Below are 27,185 nucleotides of genomic sequence, written 5' to 3'. Positions count from 1 at the left end.
AGAATTTAAGAGTACAAAGAACTTCAAAGCAGCTTGGCTTAAAGGAAATGAGTGGTGCTCCAGTAAAAATAAAGGAAATAATTTGGGAGGAATTAATTACTGCATTGCCTTGTATGTGTATACATATGATATTCTTACACCACGGGTATATAAAGCTTTCAATGATGACACTCGTGGTGGGAAATCTCAATACACAGGACAGACATATCAGTGGTATTCTCTTCACTTTTTGTTGACACGTGCAGTACAAGTTCTGAAGGAAAGCGAGAAGCAAAACATGAAATGCAGATTAACATATCGTGGTACATGGGTTCAATTTGACAAAAAGACAAAAAACAAAGAGATTCGATTTGGCTTTTTCACATCCTCTTCTCTCAGACTTAATCAGACAAAGAGGTTTGGAAATGTGTCGTGTTTTGAAATCAACACATGCCATGGTGCATATATCACAGATTATTCCGCCTTCTCAAAGCAGGACGAGGTGCTTATTCCTCCATATGAGACCTATAAAGTCACAGAAGTCTTAGAGAAAAGAGACAATCATGGCCTCTGGTGCGACACTGTGTATAAGCTGCAGAGCACTGGGATCAAAAGTACGCTGAACTGTGCAGTGGCGCCAAAAAAGGCTTCTGGCTAATGTCTGAGACGAATTTATGTGGCCAATTGTAACTTGCATTTATAGTCTTTTCTTACACTGAAAAACAACATTTTAACCACTCAGTTTATTTCAAATCGTAAACAATCTGTAAAAGCTCAAAACCTGAAGCATTTCACCTTTCTGATCATCTTTAACATGCAGTGTGGTATCATTTAAACTGGGAGATGAGTAGTTCATGTTTGTGATGATGTTCCATGTACCCTGGTGCAGTCTCATTTAGACCTGTCAGTCTGCATGCCCTTTGCTCTCGGAGATAGTAACACTTAGCATGGGCAAAAACAATGTGCAAGTTAAAACTAATGTACAGTAGCAGTTTTGTTTCCCCTACAGAAATGAAGTTGTCTTATATTGTAATTTCTTATGTAGTACATGGGAACATCGGCCCTCCCTGAATTCTTTAGTCATTGATTCTGGACTGCTATCTTTATCTTATGTTTTGGCTTGTTGTGTACTTATTCTCTTTACTTTGATGCACACTGAGTCTTTCAAATAAATGTGCCATTATAAACTTGACTTGAGTCTCAAATGGCATTAACATTGAACATTGGGATCCAGATCATGCAACACACTCACTCCACCTTGTACATTACTGTCATCCTCTCTGTATATTTCAATCTCTCTCTCTCTTCGTCACTCGGCCCTCTGTAAATGTACGTTTGTGGTAGGGCTTTAGGACCCGGCAGGAACATGGTTAGAGCAACAAGCGTTTACCTAGGTCACATAACTAATATTTCTTCCTACAAAATACTTAATTAACAAATGTAAATAAACCACTCCTATACGTATATAATGATATAAAAATATACAATAACACACTTCAATCCTCAACCAGCCCCAACGCCATTATTAAGACAACTCTCTCCTACTAAAGAAGGAGGTAGGCTACACAATTACCATGATAGTTCTCTTCTGGTTGTAACAACAAGTATTTCATGTATAATTGTGTTTCAATGTTCATTTATGCCTCAAGATTGCTGGTGGTGAGAGCCCAGCTGCAAGTTGTGATTAGGAAAAGTTTGGGGTATAGAGAGGGGAAATGTTGTACTGTACGTGTTTTCTCTTGTAAACACCATTGCTGAAACTCTGTTGTACGTGTTTTGGTCGTGGTGTTATCCTTGATGTTAAATCTCTCAGTGCATATTAGGAACAGGGGGTCTGACCAGACGGCTGCTTGCTGTGGCACCTACACTGTAAAAAAAAATATTGTAATTTTACAGTAACTTACTGGCAGCCAGTTGGCAGTAATTTACGGCAACTGTAATTTACTGTAGCATTACTGTATAATGATTTACAGTAACTTTGCACACTACTGTATCATAATTTACAGTAGTGCTCTATTACTGTATTATGATTTACAGTAGTACACATACTACTGTATCTTTATTTACAGTACTTACTACTACTGTTTTATCATTTGCAGTAATGCTACTGCATTTCTTCCTACAATATTATATATTAAAAAACACACATTAACCAGTATGTATGTGAAAATAATATAATTTTATATATGGGCGATTCTACCGAATTCGTGCAAATTGCTGTCCCGGAACCAAAAAACTAATTTAAAAAGCATTAATGTAGGAAAATGTTTGATAATAAAAAGATATAAGCAAATAGCAATCAAAACCCAAAGTAATATTTGAGGTAGCTGCAAGCTTTATATATCAAATATCATCATTTATATGGTGCTTTCTATTGAAAGGTGGTTGTCCCAAACCCTAAGGTCTAAATTTCACCATAGAAAAAAAAATATGAAATATTTTTTTAAAAATGTTTTATCATTGTTTTTAGAAGTATCTTTTTGAATACTTTTAGTAATTAAAAGCAAAAATATATATTTATTGAATATTTTCAGGAAAAATCATGAATAATCATGTAAAAATAGCTGTCCCATATTTTCACGTCACTACCGAAACATTGTACAGTTTGGTCAATAATATGATACTGCTTTAAGCCACTCCCCTCCATTTTGGACCAGGAAGTTTGTCTGCGCCTCTCTCCCTCATGGTGGCATGGTGAGTAGATCAGTCCTACCGTTTTGAAGTAAATGTGATCGAAATTTTGGAAATCAGTGTGTGACATTTATGAATGTCACTACCGATCACACATTTTCAACTCTTAAATAAGTTTTTTTGAGTGTTTCTACTGGTCATTTAGGTTTTAGTCATGTTTCAATGTCCAGAACTGTGCTAGCTAACTACATACTGACTAGCATCTTAGTGCTAGGATCACAATTAGCTTATATCGTCACTACCGAAACAGTCACAACCGAAACATGTGTTGACATTTCGGTTGTGACGTGAATGTTTCAGTAGTGACAAAATTACACATTTCTTTATTTTGATAAATAAATAGAAACATTCAAGTGCACATATATTCTTTTTCAGTACAAATAATTTGTCAGTCATATTTCTGTAATGTTTTATGTGATTTGTAGAATAAAATGAACTATGCCAGATTAATTTAATCAATTCTTATAGCTTAGATGGTTAAATGACTCATTATTGAGATGAATGAAGGCTATATGGTTCTACCTCTGGCCTCTAGGAAAACTTTCTGTGCTAATTTAGCGGGACTTTGACTGATTGCTTTATATGATTGACATAACAGCACTTATCAGTATCATTGTAAATGTCATTGTTAAGTGTAGACATGGCAGGCACACACTAGTAATATAAATATCTATGGTTAATTTGTAGAGATAGCTACGGTCAGAGAGGAATTGCCAACATGCCTAGACGGAAAGATGAAAGTAGAGCTGACAGAGTGAGAAAATACAGACAAAGATTGAGGGAGGACCCAGAGAGGTACCAAGAATACTTAAGAAAGGAAAGAGAACGAAATCAGAAACGGAGGGAAGAAGGGAAGCTGAAAAGTATCAAAGAATTATCTGACAGGGAGCAAAGAAATGTCAGAAAAGATTGGAGGAAAAGACAGAAAAGACACAGGAAGATGGTGAAAAGACAGGAAGAGATGGAAGCATTTTTGAGGGCTTCCTCACCACCTAGCACTTCTAGTGAAGGTGATCATTCACCACAAGTGCATGTACACACTGACTACAAGATGAGGAAGAGAGAATGTAGAACCAGTAAATACAGAAAAATACAGAAGTTAGAACAGAAGGTCAAAGAATTACAGAGGAAAAATGAAAGACACAGAAAGCGCTTTCAGAGGTTAAATAAGAAGTTGGAATCACAGTCAAAAAGCTCTCCAAGATCAATGATTCAGAGTGAGGCAGAGATGCAGACTTCCTTCACGTGTCAGAAAGACCCTTCTTTTCCACAACACCTTAATGCACAAAATGAAGGAAAAATACAAATCTGTTAGCTACAAAGAGAAACATGCCCTCAGAAGAGTGCTCACATCCAGATTAATGAGAAAATACAGACTTGGCTCTATGATCAGAAAATTTGTTGGCATCTCTCCCTCAGTTTTGAACAAAACTGAAAAACAGCCTTGTCATCAGTTCAGCTACCAGAGAAAACATTCTCAAAAGAGTGTGGATATTGTGAAAATCTTTCTGAGTCGAGATGACAACAGTCGCGTATCTGCAGGAACAAAGGATACAATCACACGCTTTAAAACAAAAAAACAAAAGAGGTTCCTTTCTGATACCTTGGTTAATTTGTATCAGAAATTGATTTTGGAGATGCCTCATTTGAAGCTCTCTTATTCTCTTTTTTGTCGGATAAAGCCATTTTGGATTATCACTCCCAAAATAACGGATAGAGAGACATGCCTCTGCAAGGTGCACGAGAATGCCCAGATGAAGGCAAGCAAATTAAAGCAGCTTGGCATCATTGACTCCCAAAATGTGATAACACTGGCTGCAGAGTTGTGCTGTAACGCAGACAATAAGGTCTGCATGTACAGAGAGTGTATGACATGCAAGAACAAGTCACTAACCAGTCTGAAGAATCCATCAGAAACAGGAATAACATGGTGGTACCAGTGGGTCACAAAGAAAGAGGAATATGAAAAGGAAATAGAAGGAGAGAAAGAGAAAATAGCAGTGACAAAAACTGTTAAACAAATATGTGAGGGCAACGCACAACACCTATTTGAAGATTTGGAAAAAGACCTGAATGGCAGGGTGTGCAAGCACCTCTTCAACATCAAGCATCAATATGCACAGCTGCAATCACTACATAGAACCCTCAGAGATGATGAGGTTATTCTCCACGTTGACTATGCAGAGAATTGGCAGTGCAAATATGCAAAAGAGGTGCAGCAAGTCCATTTTGGTGCTTCTCACAGACAGGCAACACTGCACAATGTTGTTATGTACACCTCCAACAATACTCTTTCCTTCTGTACATTGTCACCATCTATGAAACATGATCCTGCTGCCATTTGGGCTCAACTGGATCCTGTCCTTCAGTTTCTGAAGGTGAACTACCCCAGAGTTGACAAGCTGTTCTTCATCAGTGATGGGCCAACCATGCAGTATAGGGGAAAGAAGAACTTCTACCTCATGAGCATAATTCCCTTCCAGGTGGGTTTCAGAACAGTTAACTGGAGTTTCCTGGAAGCAGGGCATGGTAAAGGGCCTGCGGATGGTGTGGGAGCCACAATAAAAAGAACAGCAGACACACAGGTAGCCAGAGGCTCTGATATTCCTTCTGCGAAAACACTGTATGAGACCCTGCGCACTCTTACAAAAGGTCCACCATTTTTACGTAGAGGATGATCAGATATCCCGTGTGAGTGCTCTCCTCCCCAAAGAATTGCCCACCATCAAGGGAACGCTAAGCCTTCATCAAGTGATCTGCACCACTCCAGGGACAATTTACCATCGAGTGCTGAGTTGCTTCTGTGAGAGAGAAGGTGTCTGTGGATGTTTCCAGCCAAAGGCGGTTGACTTGGCACCACAGACAGTAGGCTCTATAGAGCCACAAATCATAGAAGGCACCTCTGGACGTGGTCCTCTCTGCCCACTAGATGAAATCACAGAAGACCTCAAAGGGAAATGGTGCATTGTCATCTACGAAAATGATCCATATCCTGGTATAATTGAGGATGTGGATGAAGGTGAGAAGATGTTCATACCAAACACTACATTTTTAATGTTGCTTATGTCTTCCATAGGTATAATTTTACATAACAGTTAAAATGTATTTATTTGTTATCAGGTGCAGTTGAGGTCAAAGTTATGTGCAGTGCTGGACAAAACAAATTTTTCTGGCCATTGATTGAGGACAAAATTTGGTACACACAAGACAACGTCATGACATTAATCTCCCCTCCAGAAAAGATAAACAGCAGGCATGTCCAGGTTAACCCTGCTGTTTTTGAAGCAGTCTTGGAAAAGTTGAAATGAGAAGAGACAAAGTATCCTCCAATTGATGTAAACAAGTTTCACACAGGCACACAACGCCCACCCATACATAACGGATAGACGCGCGCGCACACACACACACACACACACACACACACATGCAGTTCTGTATATTTCTTTTATATGAAAATGTATTCAACCTAACTAAAATTTACCTAAAGTTTACTTAGACAAACTCAGCAACAAGAGAATCAGTTAAGGAGGTTTAGAGAAGTTAGAATGTGTATTGGAAAAACAGGCCCATATGTGTACACCAACGTTACAGATGGACATGGGTGCACACAAATCAAATTCTGTAGTTTATACTGTGGGCCTGAAGTTTTATATGGACATACTGTACATGTTTGTATTGTTCTGAAGATTTAAATGAGTGGTTCTGAAGATAACAAAATGAGTTACTAAAAATCACAATTGTGTTGACATTGTTCAATTGTAGCATATCTGAGATCAAAAGAAATAGTTTGGATGTCGGAATGTTTAAACATGGACATTAAAATGAGATCTCAAAATAAAATGTTTGATAATTCCATTTACATGATGAACATTACAGTAATATTGTTAGACGTCAGTTGTGTTAAATATGACCTTTTTCTCCATCCTTTTGATATACTGTTTATTATAACACAAATAAAAGTTTCTGTTTCTGAAACAGAGCACATTGTGTCATCTTTTTCTCAAGAGATGTGAAAATCAACACAGAATCTTGCATCCCTTCAAGGTCTGAACTATCCGCCAGCTCTTCAGCGTACTGTCAGTGCAAAGTGCTTTTATGTGGTGTTGCTTTAGGTCCTCTTTGTGCTGTATGTTTTAGCTGCATAATGCCAACCATTTTTGACTAACTAATTACTTTTTTTACACAAAATATGGACAGTGAAATATGGTCGTCACTACCGAAACATTACTGTCACTACCGAACATTTGAGGTCACGACCGAAACACATAATATTCTGGAAAAATAAAATATGTTTTGTTATCAGAAAAAAATGACAATTTTATTTAGTTAGATAAAAATTTAAACTAATGAATCCTTGAATTTTAAATCTGTATCAGTGCATGTATGGCATTTACAGAGAAATATTGCTTTCAAAATGCATTTAATTCGATGAACCACCCTTACGGTTTTGTTAAAATTATACTTTTAATCAATATAACCATGAAATTGTCTTTAAAAATTTTTTAAAATATATATTTATAAGGTTAATGCAAAGGAAATCAGAATAGGCATTTAAAAACTAATTTTTATATCAAATGTTGTTGCGTTTCGGTAGTGACACATTTTGGGAGAGAGAAAACATTTCGAAACTGAATAAAAACACAGTAGGAAACTAAAGTGTCCAATCAGTAGAATAGTGTTCTTTAGATGTTCTACTATGTTAATGACTACAAAGCTTTCAGGAAAAAACACACTTTTCTCAAAAAGTTTTGAAGTGTGAATTTGCACCAATTCGGTAGAATGGCCCATATATAAAAAAACTCATCAATACAAATATAATGGCAACCATAGAAAAACTAACTGTAAAACACCATGACTGTCTTAATGGTATAATCCAACAAGTTCTGCACACACAGGGAAGGGCAGGGCATGCATCATCTTAGCTAACCAAGGGATAGATGACAAATAATCTATTTTCCCTAAAATGTGATGTTCCTTTAAGGCCTGTGATGTGCTCAGAGCCGGACAGTAACGGAGTACATTTACTTGAGTACAATTTTAAGGGATCTGTACTTTACTATCATTTTTGGGGAGTACTCATGGCTTTACTTAGGCCAAGCAGTCTTAAGGAATTGATGAGGGGCAAATAAAGGTAGCCCATATTAGATTGAATTTAGGTGCAATTAATACAGAGTAGAGAAGCCTAGGCAAGCTTAGCAATAGAGTCATAAAAGCAACCAGAGATGCAATTAGCCCATTTCACAAGATGGGGCCGCTGTGTAAATCAACTTCCTGTGGAAGAGCACTGTCCCATACACAGCAGAACAGAAACAGGAAGACGTTTTACCCTGCCAATTAAGGTATCATTAACATCAATGAGGCCGGACACCTGGACACTGTGAAATTGGTCTATTTGCAATTGCAGAGAGGTCATGCTAGAAACCGGAAAGCCTACTGCTACACTACCTACCAAATAAGGGTACGGGTATGATTTAAGACCCCGTTTACACGAGCATGTGCATTTTTATAAACGAAGACATTTCCCTACATTTGAGCTTTTCATTTAGACGCAAACGGAGAATTCGCCCCGTAAAATGGTTATCCAAAAAAACTCCGGCCAAAGTGATTTTTTTGGAAAACTTTGTTTATGCGTTTGGTTGTAAATTGTGGTAAACGGAGTTTTGGGCAGCCAACATCACAGTATGTGACAAAAGTACATCAAATGTGCGACCAATGTTTACATTTACATGTTCTCACGTGCGACTTTTCAGGGTTCTGATTGGTTAATGTGAGCGTGAGCTTAGCTGCCACTGTGGTTTGGCGTGCTCATGACAGCATGTATGTACACGGGTTCGTGTAAACACATTTAAAAAAAAAAAAAACGGTCTTGTGTAAATGCAGTTTTATTTGCAAACGTAGATAGCCAGATATTCGTTTAGGAAAATACCCTGCTTCGTGTAAACGTAGTGTAAGAGTAATGGGGCAAAGTCCTGGATTAAGAATATTTACCTTTAGGCCTACTGCTGATTATTTGAGGTGTTCAGACATCTTGGTTTCAAAATTGACCAGGAACACCTGTAAAAACATAGTTAGGCTACAGATTAAAACTAGGTAAATTACAAACACTACCATGAAACGAACTTGAATGCTCTGTCAAACACGAATAATTAAAAAAATCTAAATCTATCGCATAAACCAAGGCATATCAATCATGTAGCCTAAGCTTCATAGCACTAGCAGTGCTAGCAGCTAGTAGAACACCAGGTTTAATTCCCCCTCTAATAAAAACATTCTACTTCATAAAATGCATGAAAAAGATGTCTCCACGATTAAAGAAAAAAACTGCTACAATGTGAAGTGTGACCCTTTTGGGAGATTTTGACTAACTTAGCCTAGCACCATCCTCCTTTCCATAGTGAGAGGTAGCCTACACCACATAGCATATGCTATATATATAGCATTGCTATAATATTAAAGAACATTGGTGAACTTTAGGCAAACCTTGCTTAATAAAGAACATACTTTCTTCCATCATAGTTTGTCTAACTTTAGTGCTAGCCAAAGCTGGTCAATAATCCCACAAACAGAAAGCAGACGAAGGTGACCAGACAGTCCCAGTCTTTGGTTGTCCTTGTCCCCGGGAAAATACAGAAAAGCTTAGTTTGCCACCCCTCCCTCGCCCACTCCCTTTTAATAAAAAAGATAAACTGATAGCCAAACTACAAGCAAGCAAGCAAGCAAGCTAGCTATCGCAAGCTAACAAGCTAGCTAGCTAGCTACCGCGCCAAAAAGAGATACCACTGTAGTGCTATCGAGTTGGCTAAATAAAATTCAGTTCAGATTTGGCAATGGGATTAGACACAACAAATGTCCACAAAAGACTCACCTTGTGAATTGTTGGTGTGCTTGTTGTTGCAGAGTAGATGGACTATTCGTGCAAATGTATTTTTTCAGTCTGCATGCCCTAAGCAAGGGGGCAGGCGAATTCCCGGAAGTAGAAGAATCGACGTAGGCTGGAGGGTCCACCTCTCTGCTAACTCCCATAGAAGTCCATTCATTCTAGGATTTTTTTGAAATACCATAACTTCATATAACATATATCCTGTGCCGATACTGTAGCTTCTGTGTAATCCACATAAACACTACAAAGGCAAAACAGACTCCACTACCTCGTCCGTAACGTTGGTTACCCGTAAGAAGAATGGTTAGCTTGTTCGGTTGGAGGGAAGCTAGCTTTGACGTAATCTCTCTTTCGCGCCGTAGGGAGATAACCGTATTGTTTGGATAAGAAGCTCAGTCCACCTTATTGTCTATGACGGTAACTCATAAGCAAAACCTAGCATACACGACCGTATGTTAAGGTAAATCATTACACAGAGGCAACCTAATAATAATAAAAAAGTAAACCTATTTTTTTAAAAAACGGCACTAATCATTACAGAGGTTTTCGATGGATTGACCGTAGGTCGGAAAAGTGGAAAGAAGATTAGCTTCAAGGCTATAACTTTTTTGTTTTGTTGACTGTTTTTGAAGATGATCATGTATGGTAGCTTCAACATTAACACGACTTGGTGAGGATGATATTAATAATAATACATAAATAAATGTTTAACTTTGATGACTTTGAAGGCGAAGGAAGTGTGAGAAGAATTTCTGTGTATCTATCATATGAGTTACAAGATTCAGTTCGATGGCTAACGTCACGAAGTTAAGTGTGAGTCTGCGCAGTACTGGGGGGACCAACTGAAAAATCGTTCTATTTGACTCAGTGCCCTCCCATTGAAAACGACGGAGTCTGTTCGTCCATTTCTTTTACTGTCTATGGCCCTAAGTGCTCTGTAAATTCTCTCTTCTCCTTCGTTGTCTCTCTCGTCAACCGTCGACTCGACTGACTCGTCGTCTCAGTCATCCACCCCGCCCCCACCCTTTTGAAAAAAAAAACTTAATTCCAATTGGCTATTCTGTCCCTGCCAAATGTATTACCAGAGAATGTCTAATAAGGGGAGAACTGCCACTCTCGGAACACTTCCGGTTTCTGAACTGGTTGCAGTTCCTTCTGTGGTTCCACATGAGGGCGCTCGTCCACGAGTGCAGAATGCATGGAGGTCTATGGAGCTGTACCCCTCAAAATCCACTTTTCTCGGGATATATTTTTTTTCCAAGTAATTTGAGTATTGTATTCGAAAGGGGAGGCAAAGAAAATACATTTGGTTGAGTATTATATTTTTTAAAGTCACTTAATTGTTCTTAAAAGCCTTTCAAATGTGTCAATGACGTCATTCATTAGCACAATGCTAGCGTGTATGTGCAACAACGACCCAACCTGTAAGAAATCAAAAGGACATAAGTACTCGTTCATTCAACTTTTGACCTATAACCCATGTTGAAGTTATACAAACTACAATCAAATCTAAGATTTGTCAACGACAATCAGGTGAAAGAGACAAATTTAGCTGTCTAGCTCCATTGACTCCCATTCATTCTTCACTCATGGCGATCGCACCCAGTGGAACTCTGGTGGAACTGCATCCATCATTTTAAGGAATGTCAGGAATATGAAAAAAATTGTACAACTGCCTAGAGCAGGCGATCACCACAAACTGAGTGACCGTTCAAGAATTAATGGTGGGGGAGGCCACCAAGGCATCTATGACAACTCTGAAGAAGTTTTTCTCAGTCGCTTTGGTGCTATTCTCACATCACTATTAACATTTGCACAGCAGTTAGTGCATTTCTCAAAACAATTAGTGCAAACTGCAAAACCTAGTGGATGACCTGCAAAAGCACTTCACTTGCTCAAAATGGATAGTCCATTCCTCAAAAGCACGTATTCAATGTCAATGAAACTGTCATCAAAATGAGAAGTCTTGACACCATCGTTTATGAACAAGATAGTCAAATGGCTTTGTCATGTTTTCATTATGACAGTTCTCTCAGTGTTTTCCAATGCAAAAAAAAGGGCAGAAAAAAAGGTGACACTACCTGAACATGCTCAAGACAGCACTATACAGTACTTGTACAGCCATTTGAAAACTACAGTAAAGTTACACATTGCTGTAGTTAGGGGAGTAAGTGAGTACAAGACACTGAATACGTACATTTTTACTGTATGCTCTTTGCAATTCTACAGCATTGTGACAGAATTTGATAACTACAGTAGTTCAACAATTTTGTATGTAATGACTCAAGCAATGAAATGAAGACTATTAGTTTTATAGGGAACGACTATTCAGTATCCATAAGTATAGTTCATTTTGACTGACATGACATAAGCAAATGATAATGTTAAAAAACAGCAGAGAATTGTATGAAAGCAACTGATACATGTCCAAAAGCATTTTCAGAATTTCAGAATTTGCTACTATGATGTGCACAAATGACTAAATGTTGTGGAGGTTGAACTAATAGTTATGAGAATTTTCATTCTGATCTGCAAAAAGCACCAAAGCGACTGAGAAAAACTGTAAAAGCTTCAGCAGCTGAGATGGGAGAAACTATGCATACAGCAACTTTTGCCGAAGTTCTTCACCAGTCAGAGCTTGTTCTGACTCCTGTTAGTAACTGGGAGGGATTTAGTTTCCCCTGGTGGTGGTTTATTAGGCATGGGCAGTTCGCGACTGATTCGGTCAGAAAGAATGAATCCCGAAGGTGAACGATGAGAACTGATTCCCAAAACAAGAGAACTGGTTATTTTTTAACATACAAAAATATGGTCATGTAATAAAATATACTAACAAATAGAGCTTCATCTCCCTCGACCATATATCGCAATTGAGTGTAAAACGTGAATGAGAGTACTACAGCAGGTAGCAACCACGTTGCCATGGGTAAACAAATGATAGGCCTGGCTTTACTTACGTGCCTGCCTGCCAGCGCTAGAACTTAGATGACGCCATTTGATTCTTACTGCATTCCATTCAGTATATTTATGAAAAAAGGCTTGTATGTGCTTAATATTATGCTTGATATTTACATAAATGATGTAACAGACCATATGACAACCAGATACGGCATTCTAAAGGATATTTGACTTACCGAGACGGTGTTCTAAAGCATATTTTGACTCAGGGAACTGAAAGAACGAATCAAACGAACGATTTGTGAAGGTGAAGGGAACTGAAAGAACTGATTCCCGGAATAGAATCATTTGGCCCATGCCTATGGTTTATGTTACTGCAGCTTTATTTACCAGGCACTTCCAGTGTGCAAGCATGGTTAAGTGCTCCTCCACAGAGTTTGTTGTTTGAACCTTGGAACAGAACCAACAGTGAGTTTTGCATGTAATTTGTTATTTTAGTTGTTTTATGACACTGTAATGTCCAAGGTGGTGTTCCAGACATTTATTTTAAGTTATAAAACCGTGCCAACTAGGCTATTGCTAATCTCGAGTTAGCCAGCGTTAGCAGGATGCTATTTAAACTGCTAGGTCATTGTCAAGCCTCATTCAGGCTATAAGCTATGTTTATGTGTGAACCATTGTTAAGTGTTGCTTACTTGCTACTTACCTGTGTGAGAATAAGCTACTGTGAGAAAGATGCGTGTTAGTTAAAGTAATAGTGTGTTGTAGCCTACTTACCTGATTTATAACCTGAAAAGGAAGAAGGAAAGTGTGTACAGTGTTGTGGCACATATTTTATTTTTATGGTAACATTGTGTACATTTCATTGTGTTGCAGTTTTACAAAAAAGAAGATTTCAGTAAAGCACTCAAACTGGATTCAAGCCTACTGGGTCTTTTTTGTTAGCTATCTGTCTACATATACAGCTCACGTATTAGCCAGGACAGAATAGCTCAATGGCTTAGTGGCAAAGCTCTCATTAAGTTCATCAAGACATGTGGGAGACTATAAGGTAAAATGGAAGGTTTGTTGGTCTGATCTGATGAGACCAAAATTGAGCTTTTTGGCCATCAGACTAGATGCTATTTTTGGTGGACACCAAACACAGCACATCACCAAAATCGCACCATCTCTAATTTGAAACATGGTGGTGGTAGCATCATGCTGTGGGGATGCTTCTTGACAGCAGGTCCTGGAAGGCTTGTAAAGGTAAAAGTAAAATTAATTCAGCAAAAATATATGGAAATCCTGGAGGACAATCTGATATAGTTTGCAAGAGAACTACGACTTGGGAGAAGATTTACTCTCCAACAAGACAGTGAGCCGAAGCATACAGCAAAAACTACATAGAAATGGTTTAAAGACAACAAGGAAAACAAGTCAAAGCCCAGACCTCAATACTATAGAAAATCTGTGGCTGGACTTAAAAAGGGCTGTTCACACCCGATCCCCTTCCAACCTGGCAGAGCTTGAGCACATCTAACATCCCCGCAACAAGATAGTCCTATCTTGGGGGTGATGATGGGACGGTGACACCTGAAAGGCGTTCCTTATGTCACTTTTAAATGTGCATCTAACATGCACAATATTCAATAAGTAACCTGATTTCTGACCCAGCTGTAGAGTCAGTGTTAAGGTAAAGGGCCTTATTTTGGCGATCTAAAAGCATGGTCACTGGCGAATACCTTAAATACATGTAGGGGTTTGTCTAGTCCACATTCGGGGTGGTTTTCCACTAAACCATGCTTTACTAAAACCTAGCAGAGCCTACACGCATCTGCACTCGATTGAACTTATTTGAACTCATAGGCAAAGTGAAACTAACTTCACCGTGGTGTTATAGTCAATGACAACACTGTTATGTTATCACCCGGAGAGAAGAAATACTCTTTTCTGATTGGCTGGCGAGGCGGCTTTTAATTCTGAAAAACGGGACACCTATGAAGTAGATCTAGTAAAAAAAGTTCAATCGCCGTTCCATATCAATGCTTATGAATGGTAACTATAACAACGATAGTAGGACGAAGGTTGAGCCTGGAAGCAGGCTTTGCAACGATGGAATCAACTGTAAACAAGCTAACTGTCCATGCTATCGCTGTTAAAGGGCCAACGAAAGTTGTACAACAAGCTGAACTAGTGAGCTACTTTGTAAACGGAACCGTGTGTTTCCTTTGCTTTACAGTGGCAACCGGGTGATAAGCGGGATGACTGCCTTCGAGGTGTGTCCAGTTATACAGAATTAATGGACTCGGGCGGAGGGGGGTTCTTTGCCCCTCGCCCTCGTCCATTAATTCCGTATAACAGGACACCTCGGCGGCCGTTATCCCTTACTTAATTACTTTCACTATTGCCTGACAATGGGTTACCATCGAAAGCAACACTTACCCCAATAATGTTCGAATGACTGAATGAAAAACCTAAGGACATTTATCTTGCAGAGGAGTTCCTTCTTACATCTCGTGACAGTGCATCTTCAGCTGTGCTTCATATGCGCCTTTTGCCATTAGGGGTGTCATCAGATCTGGACATCGCCATATTGGAGATACTCGCCTCATTAGAAAGCATTAGGCACTGAAGTAAATCCCTAACATCGTCAAGGAAAATGGTTAATTATTGCCGTGTTTTAGGTTGTACCAATAGGTCAGACTGAGAAAAACATCTGGTGTAGGTATCGACTTCCAAACGTTATTAAAAAATCAGGGAGAAGGGACAATAATGCCAGAAGTTATCAGAGGAAGGGGGGGCGCTTGTGGTTGAACTTGGTACTTCGTCTCCCTCACCCAACTCATATGGATCTGCGCTGCCAATAATCCGTAATTTTTCGAAATATCGCGCCTTTTCTTGTGGTCAAAGTCCTGCCCTATATGCCTTTGCATCTTATCAAAATGCGTCTGAGCTTTTCTGTTGTTTAGACATGCTACAATCTCATAAGATATCCAAAGTGCATAATACTCCATTGTACTTCATTCACTGAGTATCGCCAATATGGCTGCGCGTGCTGGGTTACCATAGTTACCGGCCAGAACGTGACGTCGGTGCAAACCCCTAATAGACCAGGTTTTTCTTGGTCAGTGGTGTAATACTTTGTGTAATAAAAAAGAAGCACATGACGAAAAATTTTAGTGTAAGACAGGAATAAACTTTCCGTCGTATTAAGAATACGCTATGCACTGTGTTTCTGATCGTCAAAATAGGGCCCAAAGGCTATAATCTCCAAGCAGCTTGATGTTTCGGTGACAACAGTTGCACACATTATTGACAAGTTTAAGCTGCATGGGACTCCAGAACTATTGTTTCTGTGTGACTGTGTGCATATATGAGAGAGATACTTTGATTCCTACAGGTATGGGACATATAATGTAAAGTCCACCAGAGGGAGAGAGGGTAAAGTGCACATATACAGGATGACAGTGATGTAAAAGGTGGAGTGTGTGTGTGTGGGGGGGGGGGGGGGGCACTGGGGACCCCACTGTTAATGCAATTTGAGAATCAAAACTCAAGTAAAGTTTATTTGTATGGCACATTTAATATATTTAGACTCAGTGCTTCAACATACAGAGAAAAAGTACACAACAAGCCAAAACATAAAATAAACATAGCAGTCCCAAATCTGTAAAATAATAGAAAACTGATCGGCATTTATAAACCAAGATGGGAGTTTTCAGTCTAATGACCAAAGAATTCAGGGAGGCTCGATGTCCCATGAACTACACAAGAAATTACAACACAATACACTTCATTCATGTATGGGAAACAAAACTACTAGCTTTAACTTGCACATTGTAATTGCCCATGCTAAGTGTTACCATCTCCCAGAGCAAAGGACAGACAGATTGACAGGTCTAAGTGAGACTGCACTAGCATGTAAGATGATGCCACACTTCATGTTAAAGATGATCAGAAAGGTGAAATGATAAGGCTTTTCATATTTTGAACTTTTACAGATTGTTTTTCAGTGTAAGAAAAGGCTATGAATAAAAGTTATGATTGGCCACATAAATGTCTCTGTATTTCTGATAAATCATGCCTTTTTTGGTGCTAATGCACAGTTCAGGTCACTTTTGATCCCAGAACTCTCCAACTTATACACAGTGTTGCACCATAGATCAGGATTGTTTCCTCTCTCTGAGACTTGAGAGACTTTAAAGGTCTCATATGGAGGAATAAGCACTTCTTCCTGAGCTGGGTTGGCGGAATATTCTGTGATATTGGCACCATGGCATGTGTTGATTTCAAAACACGTCACCTTTCCAAAGTCCTCTGCCACCTTACGTGTAATGGAGGAGGACGAGAAAGAGCCAAATCGAACCTCTTTGTTCAGAACATTTTTATCAAATTCAAACCCTTTACCACGATATGTTGATCTGCATTCAGTTCCATTTTCCCTCTCTCTATCCTTCAGAACTTGTACTGCACGTGTCAACAAAAAGTGAAGAGAATACCACTGATATGTCTGTCCTGTGTATTGAGTTTTCCCACCACGAGTGTCAGTATTGAAAGCTTTATATATCGGTGGGTCAAGTAGAGTATACACGTACAAGGCAGTGCAGTAATTAATTCCTCCCAAAGTATCTCCTTTCTTATTACTGGAACACCACTGCTGGCCTTCACTCCAAGCTGGGCTGAAGTTCTTTGAACTAAGTTCTTTTTTTAGATATGTATTCTCTACCAAGCATGACGTTTCCTTTGTGCAGCCCTGGTACTGATCATCAGCAGACTTCTCTGCCATGTCCAGCGTCGCCGGTGGTCTGGCCTCTCTTGGGAATAGCTGCACACAGACACATACAATATTCTCAAATATACTGATACGTAGTCATGTTTTTGCAAGTGATCGGTGGTGAGATTACCTTTTCAAAAGCAGCTACAGATGTCAAGATGAGAATCAGCACAGCAAAAGTCATCATTCTGCCTAAATGTCAAAAAAGCAAGATGTTTAAAAACAACCGCCACAGCTGTAAAACAGCTGTCTAGAATTATACTTGCTCAGCTGACAGCCAGTGAGCACATGTTTGTGTTGCGAACCTTACTGAAAAAAATCACCTCTCTCCTGCACCCAACATTTTTTCTGCCAGCCTTGAGACGGAACAAGCTGATGACATCAACAACTCGGCTAAACCAAAACACGCACATGCTGAAAGATATGCCAACGCTACTAATGTATGCCAACTCGGCTAAACCAAAACACGCACATGCTGAAAGATATGCCAACCACGTCCACTAGACACGATAAGGAGGGTACAGCTGAAATGACTCAAAGTCAGTTACTGTTAGGTTAGATCCCCTGATATAACAAAACAGTCGAACTCTATGCAAATGACAAATCAGTTCACCTAGCTCTTCAAGAAAGACTAGCTGAAGGTTTTGGAGGCCTGTAAATAGTCAGTAATAAAATCTGAGGAGAAGATACAACAGACACAGTTATTCAGATGATGTAAAGTCACCGAATGATGACTGATTGCATTGACAAGACGTTTTGGAGGACAAATTCAAAAACACGGTCACCAATTCATCTGGTTTAAATGAGCTATGTGGCATTTTATTTAGTTTAAAACATCCAATAATTACCTACAATTAGCAACAGAATGGGAAGCTACAGCCGTTTCAATATGTCTAAAATGGCTGCTCCATATTGTCCCGATATCCACTGAAGTTAGCATGCAAACCTGCTAGGCACTGAGCCGGCTCTCTTGTAATACCACTTTGTACCATGGGTGACGGCTATTTTAAGTGAGACACTATATGAGTCTGAATTACAGAGCAAATATGACACATTAGTAGTTTAGATTTAGTTTGTTAGAATATTACCTGAGCAATGGAGAGTTAGAATATTAGTAACTATAAGTAGCCTAATTAGTATTAGCACCTAAGATGCTGTCTTACCAAATTTCCCTCACAGGATCAAAAGAGTATATATACTTATACGTATACTTACTTCTGAGCTGCTGAGTGTTTGAATATTAGTAACTATAAGTAATTAGTATTAGCACCTGAGCTGCTGTATGTTTGAATATTAGTAACTATAAGTAATTAGTATTAGCACCTGAGAGCTATCTTCTTAGCTGCTGGGTGTCGGGGTGAAGTGGTAGGAAGATTAGCTGATGGTCTAGTTGATCATGATGAGTTGGGAGTAGAGGAGCACTGATCTCGCAGCTCAGAGGAGAGTGAAGAGAACTACTCAGAGTAACAGAGTGTCTGAAATACTCTACACACCCAAACACACACACACACACTCACTCTGTCTCTCTCTCTCTCACCCACACAAACACACACACACATAGGCCTATGTCTTGACTGAGATTGATACACATAATCGGCACCACTGATAGTGAGACACACACAAACAGGACTCTCAAGTTTTGAGGTCAGCTTGGAGTGAGTTTTTTTCTCCGGCCATGGTTGGGGGGTGTGTTCATAGATATACATAATAAAGGCTAGATGACTTATGGTGGAGTCTCTAACGGCATCACCGGCGGCCATCTTGTCACAGGCAATCTATCTGGTGGGCTCTGTGGTACCTGATGTAAGGTCAGTGATCTGCACGAACACAAATATGCTAATATCTCGCTGAAATCTTTGACGGATTTACAAATGGTTTGGTTTCGCTAATGTACCTATAATCTGGATGCTTATAATTGAAGTTATAATTCATAAGTATGCAGTGTCATAACTACATCAGCTGACATTTATAACCAAACTGTTTGAAAATCAGTAGAAAATTGAGCAAGGTTATTTAAAAAGTGCACCATTGAAACACAATTTTATGAGTTAGCGAGCTGACTGTGGCAAGATGGCCTCCAGGTGCGGACGTCGACCTCCATTGGCCAGCAGCACGGACGAGACATCTAGCCTTTATTATGTATATCTCTATGGGCAGTGATGCCAGTAACGCGTTACGCGTTAGTCTATTTTGACCACTTTTTTCGGTAACGAGTAACTAACGCATTACTATTTACAAACCAGTAATCAGATTAAAGTTACTTATCTAAGTCACTACTATCTTTGTCATTTTCCTTAGTAAAATATATATTCTTTGCTTTCTTCTTGTCTCGGGGATTAACATCATGTACAGTAGGCTATGCTCACGTTTTCAGCATGAGGACAACTCACATGTAAAACCACGCAGCGACACAAACGTAAACAACAATGGAGGGAGGAGAGAGATGCACATTTTATTTATACAGTCATTATTTTGAGTTTGTGTCAGCTAAACATGACAACATTAAGGTGCATTGTACATTCTGTGCTGGTGACAAAGTGCTGTCTACTGTAGCTAGAAATCCCAAGTCTCCCGAAGTTTTGGGAGTCTCCCACATATTGATAGCGGCTTCCTGACGCCCGCAATACATACATAAAATCTCCCGGAACCTAGAGCGAACAAGAGCACGCAAGCCAGACCGGACTTCAAATCGTGTGTGCATCTGAGTTTAACGCGCACACAACGGAGAGGGAGAGAGAGAGGAGTGGTGCGTGTGTGCATGAAGAGCATCCTGGTCTGGTTTGCTAAACCAACCAATCAATTTTCAGTGTATGTGGGCTTGATCTCTTTTCTCCCGAACTTAATTAATCAGTTCAGTCAGTGTACCTAGGAACAGGAGTGTCATGGCAGAGTCAGTTCCCCCTTAAAAAAGGAACATTTAAGACCCATTTCACATCAGACTAGCCTACACAAAAGTGTACCCAATTGTCTCATAAGAGTAAAACATAATGATAGTCTTGCACACTGACTGCACTATTTGTAACAGTGACGGCGGGTTAAATGATTGCAAAAGATTTGTTGAGGTGAGTTTAACAAGTGTAATTTCATTTGCATATTACTCAGGCCTATACTAGATGGCTAGTTGCCAAGGCTACAAGAAAAGGCCAAACTACCAAAATCTACATATTTTACTATCACAATTTCTATCAATAGGCCTTCCTTATTTGGTGTACTGACTGGACATTATTGAGCAAACATCTGAATTTCAGTATCTAAGTAGGTTAGGTTGGGATGTCTGCTATACATTGTTGACATTACTGTTAAAATGCACTTCCAGTAGTGAGTATTGGCAAAACTGGTTATCATTTTTATGTTGAGGCGGTGGGGGTGTTGTCGGCAGCTGCTGAACTAATAAAGTAACTTGTAATCTAACTTTTAAAATCAAGTAATCAGTAAAGTAACTAAGTTACTTTTTAAAGGAGTAATCAATAATCAGATTACTTTTTCAAGGTAACTGTGGCAACACTGTCTATGGGTGTATTTGTATTGGGCCTTAATAATAGGTCATTAGACATTAAATACTATCTGTTGGCAAAAAAAATATTATTAAATACAATGTCTGCCATTTTTTTTTATTTGTCACATACATATATATAGTTATAAGCAGTAAACAACTTTTAATGAAATGTGCAAGTGTGAAAATGTGTCACAGAAAATACTGGAGGGGTCACAAGCTATTTGCATGATTTGCCTGGTCATTTTGCTAAAAGATTTTAGTCAAAGGCTGCCACTGACATAATGCCTTTGGTGTTTTTCTTGGTGGTCTTCTACTGTCTCTATTGTACAGTGGAGTTTGGTTATATGTTTACTTATATTTACCATTTCTGCTGTAAGTGCATATTGTGTGTGATGTCTGTATGCTACTGAGACCTTTGAATTTCCCCTTGGGGATCAATAAAGTATCTATCTATTTATCTATCTTACAGTATTACAGTAGACATTACAGGAACCCTAACATAAAAATGATAAGTTTATAGTATATTTCCAAGATAAACTATGCTGTCTGACATATATTTGCCGTCTACTGATGACTGTGGGAATACTGTTCCTCACCATCAGCATAATCAGCTTTGCCTCTATTCTATGTTGCCTATATTCTATTCTCTTACATTTTCAGGCCTTTTAGATTGAGAGAAAACTGAAGAGATGGCAGGAAATGAGTGGGCTCGGAAAACGACCCCAGACCAGACTTGAACCTCGGTTGCTTGTCAATTGCTCGTTACATACTGCCAATAGCTATTTGCAAGAAACAGTGTAGTCACTGAAAATGTGAAAACCATAAATTCTGTTAGCAATATACATAATGTATCGGAATGCCCCCTATTACCACCAGTCCCGTGTTTCCGTTCTCTTGCATGTATGAGTCACTTAATATTAATTTCTATACAAACCAAAACGGGGGATTCCTAAAGAAACGCAAGCACCCACACCATTGGTGTATCTAAATTAGCTATGTATCAAAAATGACATTTTACCGTGACTCGAAGAGCTGTAAACAGTGTTGTAAGGCTGCATGTACAAATCCGCTTGGAGCTCAAGTGGAATTTTGAAGTAGCGACGAGAATTCTCAGTCTTACCGTTCATGTGCCGTTGAAAGGGTGGAAGTAGACGACCCACCAGGCCAGCGGATATCGGACAATCGGATATTTCAGGCAGTAAACCTAAAAAAATTTTAGCAGACTTTCTAATGAGACACAGCACTCAAAGAATCTCCCATAGAAATATATGGGACGTTTGTAATGCAAACATGGCAGTCATCTACACATATTTCGTCCACTCCGCTGCCAAAAGTTAACATACGATACACTTTATTTGTCAGTTTGTGTTGAAATTCTTTTTGCATCCCTGGGCAGCTCATTTAAGTATAGAGGACAGCATACAAAGGACAGAAACAATACATACATGTAGACATATGTAGGACATAAAGCATGTAGGACATGTGAATACATCGTGCCAATCATGTGATATGTTTTCATACACCACGCCAATCATGTGATGTGATCTCGCAGCTGGAGCGAGGTTGGTGTGTCGTGATTCGTGAAGCCTTGCACACACACAGTTCTGCCCGAAATAGATGCCTGATAAGTGCCCAAAAAGCGTTACAATATGGCCGCCGAGTGGAGGCACTTGCCTTAAAGGACTTTGGTTTTAGCATAACTATGAATGGAAGTTCAGAGCCCCTAAAGGGACATGTGCAACAAATGTTTTGATGTTGGTTACTGCTCTGTAACAAAATATAACCTTATTTGTATTAGGCTCACATAGCTACAGTAATTACTTTCTGACAGCTAACAAAGCACTGTTGAGGTTGACTGCAACATTCACATTTTAAATGCATTTTTATCATACTTCTGCACTGTAGTGGTGAGTGATATACAATCCCCAGCAACAACGCGCTGTAAACATTAACTTTTTTATCGAAATAACAGCCTTACAAGGGTTTTAAGTGAGATTATGCATCTTAGATGCACTAGAATCACATCAACACAAAAATGATCTTCCAGTAGTTGTTAATTGTTAGTTGCTTAACATCAATTTATGAATAAATTAAAGGCAACAGTAAACATATCAAAACTAGAAAAAAAAGCATCATTACCTTTTTTACAAAAAAGGTTCAAATGTTTTGTCCTCAATCAGCGAGACTCTCTGCTGACAGACAGTTTGAGTGTAATTAACAACGTTGAAAGACAATTTGTGCCTCCAACTCTACGCGTTGGCGGCCGAGTTTCTCGTAGTGCTATATTGACCCTGGGCGAACCACTCCCTGCTCCCTCTAGTGTTGTTCTGAATCCAATCCACCACACTTTTGTCCATGGCCAGCCCCAGGAAGTTGTAAATCTCTGTCGTCCTCTGGAGCGGGTCGAGAGCCAAGTCCTCGTAGCACACCAGCATGTAGCATCCCCTAAGCCAGGGTGGCCTGCTCATGGCCGTGGATACGGAGCTGAGGAAGTCGTCGCAGATGGTGGTCAGCTGCGTCAGGTCCAGTTTTTGGGGCTTCTGGCCTGTGCCCCCCCAGACAAACCAAAGCCAGTACACTTTCCAAAATGTGACGATCCGGGAGGCGAGAATGCCGCGTGGGTCCCGCACCAGCTGGATCACCTTCAGGTTCAGCCGCGGGTCCTCGAACAGCGGGCAGAGATCACCCACCTCCGGCACACGCACCGTCTTGATGTTCACATACTGGTGCTCCTCGCAGCTAGCAGCGGCCAGCATCAGATTGAGCGTAGGGCACTTGGCTGCGCAGTCGCCCCCCTCAATGGTGGTCGATGTTGGGCTGGACGCATTGCAGACGTGCGCCAAGCACAGCGCGCGGCTAGTGTTTTGACGGAACAGCTTGGTTGTGGTGTGGTTGCTGTACACCTGCTTGATGTAGCTTTCCAGGGAGTAGAGGTCGCAGCTGTACAGGCTCCGCAGGAGGCCACGGCTGGTGCCCAGCAACAAGCGCTGGTCAGCTGGCGGCATGACTTGACCAGGCATGTGGGCCAGCAGGGTGGTGTGGACGTGGTAGAGCGGCTCAAACAGGTAGAAGATGTCCAAGTGCTGGTTGAACAGCTGCCCCACGAAGGAGGAGCCGCTATGCGTGTTGGCCAGGATGAGGATGTGAGTCTTCCCGGAGACGTGGAACGTGGGCGACATCTGAAAAGGTTTGGCTATATAAGTCCTGATCGCTGTGTACTGGATCGCTATAAACACCAGCACAAGCAGAATCACAGCCTTCTGGGAACACTGCATGGCTGAACAACCTCATTTAGGTGATGCAGTCTGGTTTGATCCTATCAGTACATGTGCAGCTGAAAAGAGGATAACAATCACAATGAGAGAGTGTCTGATGTGCACGTAGCAAAATCAAGTGCTGTATTGTAAATTATTTTGTAGAATCATATAAAACCCAACGTAAGACAAGCCATATACATCAGATTTTCAACTCAAATTTCCATGTGATTATAATGGACTAAATATCCTTGGGAAATCCATTTATATTGTAAGATTAACATGGTTGGCTCTTTGCACAGTAAATTCTGAGATTGTGTCATTTCATTTTTGTTTGAGAATGGTTCGTTGAGATAGGACCAGCAGAAAATACAATATAAAATACATGGCTAGGCTAAGGTAGACTGATTTTTGTGTAATAATCTTAATTTAAGATACAGTATGAGTAGACTAAATGCCTCAAGAGTAGTCCACTGTTCAACTGACTGTGCAGCAATGCAACTTTCACTACAATAGCAAAAGGTAGAGTAGACATATTTATATGGAGTTACATTTGTTCCACTTTTATGAGCAGTTTATGAGCAGTAGCACAATTTGAGTGAGCACACAAATTATATTTTGAGGAAAAATGAAACTCGAGCACAAAAAAACTTGCAGTTGAGCAAACAGGAATCTATGTTGTGCTCCACAAATGCCTTTGCCTGTTTGCTAATATCAATATGTATGTGCAACATCAGCCCCCTTTCTTTCAGTTTCACTGTACGTGCTCACATAAACTGTTTCTCCGCTCGCTAGATAGATAGATAGACACTTTATTGATCCCTAGGGGAAATTCAAGTTATGCTAGGCTAGAGCTAAAAATGGTACGGCTGGTCCCTGACTCAATCTTTCCTGGATCAACACCACAGCGGTGCTCAGATGCAGAAAGTACAAACACACACACACACTGTTGTATGCATGGAAATGGACGACACGACAGGTGTGGTGCAGGAAACACCTGGCCACTGTGCATACACCATGCCTGGATCTTCTCACATAAATATGAAGTTGTGTGTGTGTTAGTGTGTGTCCCACGGGACCGGGTTGGCAGAGTCTGATGGGAAAGCTGGGTGAGGTATCTGATTAAAGGGGTGGTTCGGGATTTTGGACATAAGACCTTATTTCCAAGTAAGCAAGTGTGATATTTATCAGTGGAGACCGTTTTTAATGCTAACAAACACTCTCCACTCACAAGCCATTACCAGCTCCAAATCCAGCCCATAAACAGGGCCACAGTTTCCACTTTCCATCCGTGGGACACTACACATGATCGACTGGACCACGCTACACACAACATGAAATCACACACACACACACACACGACATGAAACCATACAGTTTAGCGTAAAAGAGGACAAAAGACAACGTGAGAAAGTGAAGACTCCAGACAGAGAGAGAAAAGAGAGAGTACGCCTTGAGAAAGGTAAACATCAATTGTTTAACTCAAGGGGAGGCGGAAAATGAGTGTAATTTAAGGGAATGGGAGTGCGAGGACAGGCCGTCAAATCACTGGCAGAAGCTGCTGAACGAAGCAGCAACTGGTTATGGATCAAGATAAAGGAACCCAACTGGGCTGCAAAATGACCATCAAGGGGTAAAAGCAGAGGGGGGCGCACCTGGGACACCATGTGTTGCCGTTGAGCCCTTTGGAGGTGTCGTGGGCCTATCAACGAAACACCAATGAAGGAGGGTGCCCATCTGAAGACCCCAGTGAAGCGTTTACCCCTTTACCCCTACCTCACTCAATACTAAGCACTGATTATCTAAAGGATTGTACTATCTAGTCCTATAAGCTCAACTTGAATGAATTTTCAGTTTTGTTTGAACGTTATAGACTTGCCTCTATGGGGGAATTAAATAACCTCTGCCTACCTTAGACTATGTTTTATTAACTGTATTAAAGAGAAACTATGCAGCATTGGCAATTTCTTCGCTGTTTTCTCGGTTTTTGCTGGCTCTGCCATGACGAATGTCTGAGAAACTCCATCGCTACCTTGTTCTAGCCGGTGCCTGGCGTGTATGTGTATTTAAATGCAGTAAAGCAATTCGTTACACTCGTTATACTTCCTGACACTGAGGCCGGTGGCTCGTCGGCCCAAAATTGCAAGGGTGGTTTTTCCGCTCACAGGCGGAAGCGAGACAGCCACCATTCCAATGACTTCGAAGCTGTTAATTAAGGTAAATTAACCTAAAAAACCTTCATATTTAGCTAAAAAACCTGCACAGTTTGCCTTTAAAGCACACACAATAATAGGACTGTGCAATATGTCGGTATTACAACTCGCAGCACTACAAACTTTCAAACATGGTGGACACAGATTTTTGATTTTGAGTTTGGTACTACTGCTGGGTGCCCTATTTCAGCGGCACACACACACACACACACACAACACAATGGTAAGACCGAGAATTCTCGTTGTGAAATCAAAATTTCACTGTAGCTCCAAGCAGTTTTGTACACGCAGCTTTACAACACTGTTTACAGCTCTTCGAGTCACTGTACAATTTCATTTTTGGTACATAGCTAAGTTAAATACACGTATGGGCTGGGTGCTTGCATTTCTTTAAGAATCCGCCGTCTTAGTATAGAAATTAATATTAAGTGACACATACATGCGAAAGGGCGAAACTAGATCACGGGCAGAACTAGGTGACCTTCCGACTGGCGAACATATCGTCGAAGCTCTGCACGATAGTGCACGATGCCCTGCCTAGCTAGTTGGGGGCTTAACGAAAAGGGACTCGTTGCCATAACAACGGACAACGGGAGCAACAGCACAGTCTGGGATACAGTCTGAAGTCACAGAGACCACAGATAGTGGCTGCTCCACTAGAAAAGAAAGAAAGCGAAACGTCGGGCATTCAGGTCCGACTGGAAAAGCAAATTCCCCTGGCTAAGGTGTGACATTAGTCAAGTCAATTCAAATGTATTTACACAGAGGTAATTCAATGTGGTTTACCAAGCAAACAGTATAGCAAATAGCAAATAAAAGCACAGAAGGGAATTTTTTTCTACAGTAAATATGGGAAAGAAAAATGTTTTGCTGCGAGAGATCACGTAGACATAATCAATATACCAATTTGAGAATCCTATCTGTAGTTGAGCTGTCAGAGCAGAGTATCCAAACAGTGCAGCGGTTTAGGCCTACACACATTGCAATGCACACAAATAAAACAATAACCAAAAAACAA

General features: G+C 40.1%; 1 protein-coding gene and 1 pseudogene across 1 annotated transcript; both read right to left on the bottom strand.

The window, feature by feature from the left end:
- Positions 1 to 16,282: 16,282 nt before the first annotated feature.
- Positions 16,283 to 21,889, bottom strand: LOC121697769 (erythroblast NAD(P)(+)--arginine ADP-ribosyltransferase-like). Its single transcript, XM_042079450.1, has 3 exons — positions 21,821 to 21,889; positions 17,335 to 17,396; positions 16,283 to 17,255 (listed from the first exon to the last, which is right to left on the bottom strand). The coding sequence occupies exons 1-3, from the start codon at positions 21,825 to 21,827 to the stop codon at positions 16,509 to 16,511; spliced, it is 816 nt and encodes a 271-aa protein (XP_041935384.1). The 5' UTR covers positions 21,828 to 21,889; the 3' UTR covers positions 16,283 to 16,508.
- Positions 21,890 to 22,844: 955 nt separating this feature from the next.
- On the bottom strand, positions 22,845 to 23,975 carry LOC121697880 (annotated as a pseudogene).
- Positions 23,976 to 27,185: the final 3,210 nt, after the last annotated feature.

Source organism: Alosa sapidissima, chromosome 22, assembly GCF_018492685.1.
Source record: "Alosa sapidissima isolate fAloSap1 chromosome 22, fAloSap1.pri, whole genome shotgun sequence".
NCBI lineage: Eukaryota > Metazoa > Chordata > Actinopteri > Clupeiformes > Clupeidae > Alosa > Alosa sapidissima.
This window is presented reverse-complemented; position numbering and strand designations above follow the sequence as displayed.

Bases quoted from the DNA above. Each gene is read 5' to 3' on its own strand.
- LOC121697769 (XM_042079450.1), bottom strand. The intron at 17,256-17,334 runs GTAATCTCACCA...GTCTGTGTGCAG, and splicing joins CTGTAGCTGCTTTTGAAAAG to CTATTCCCAAGAGAGGCCAG.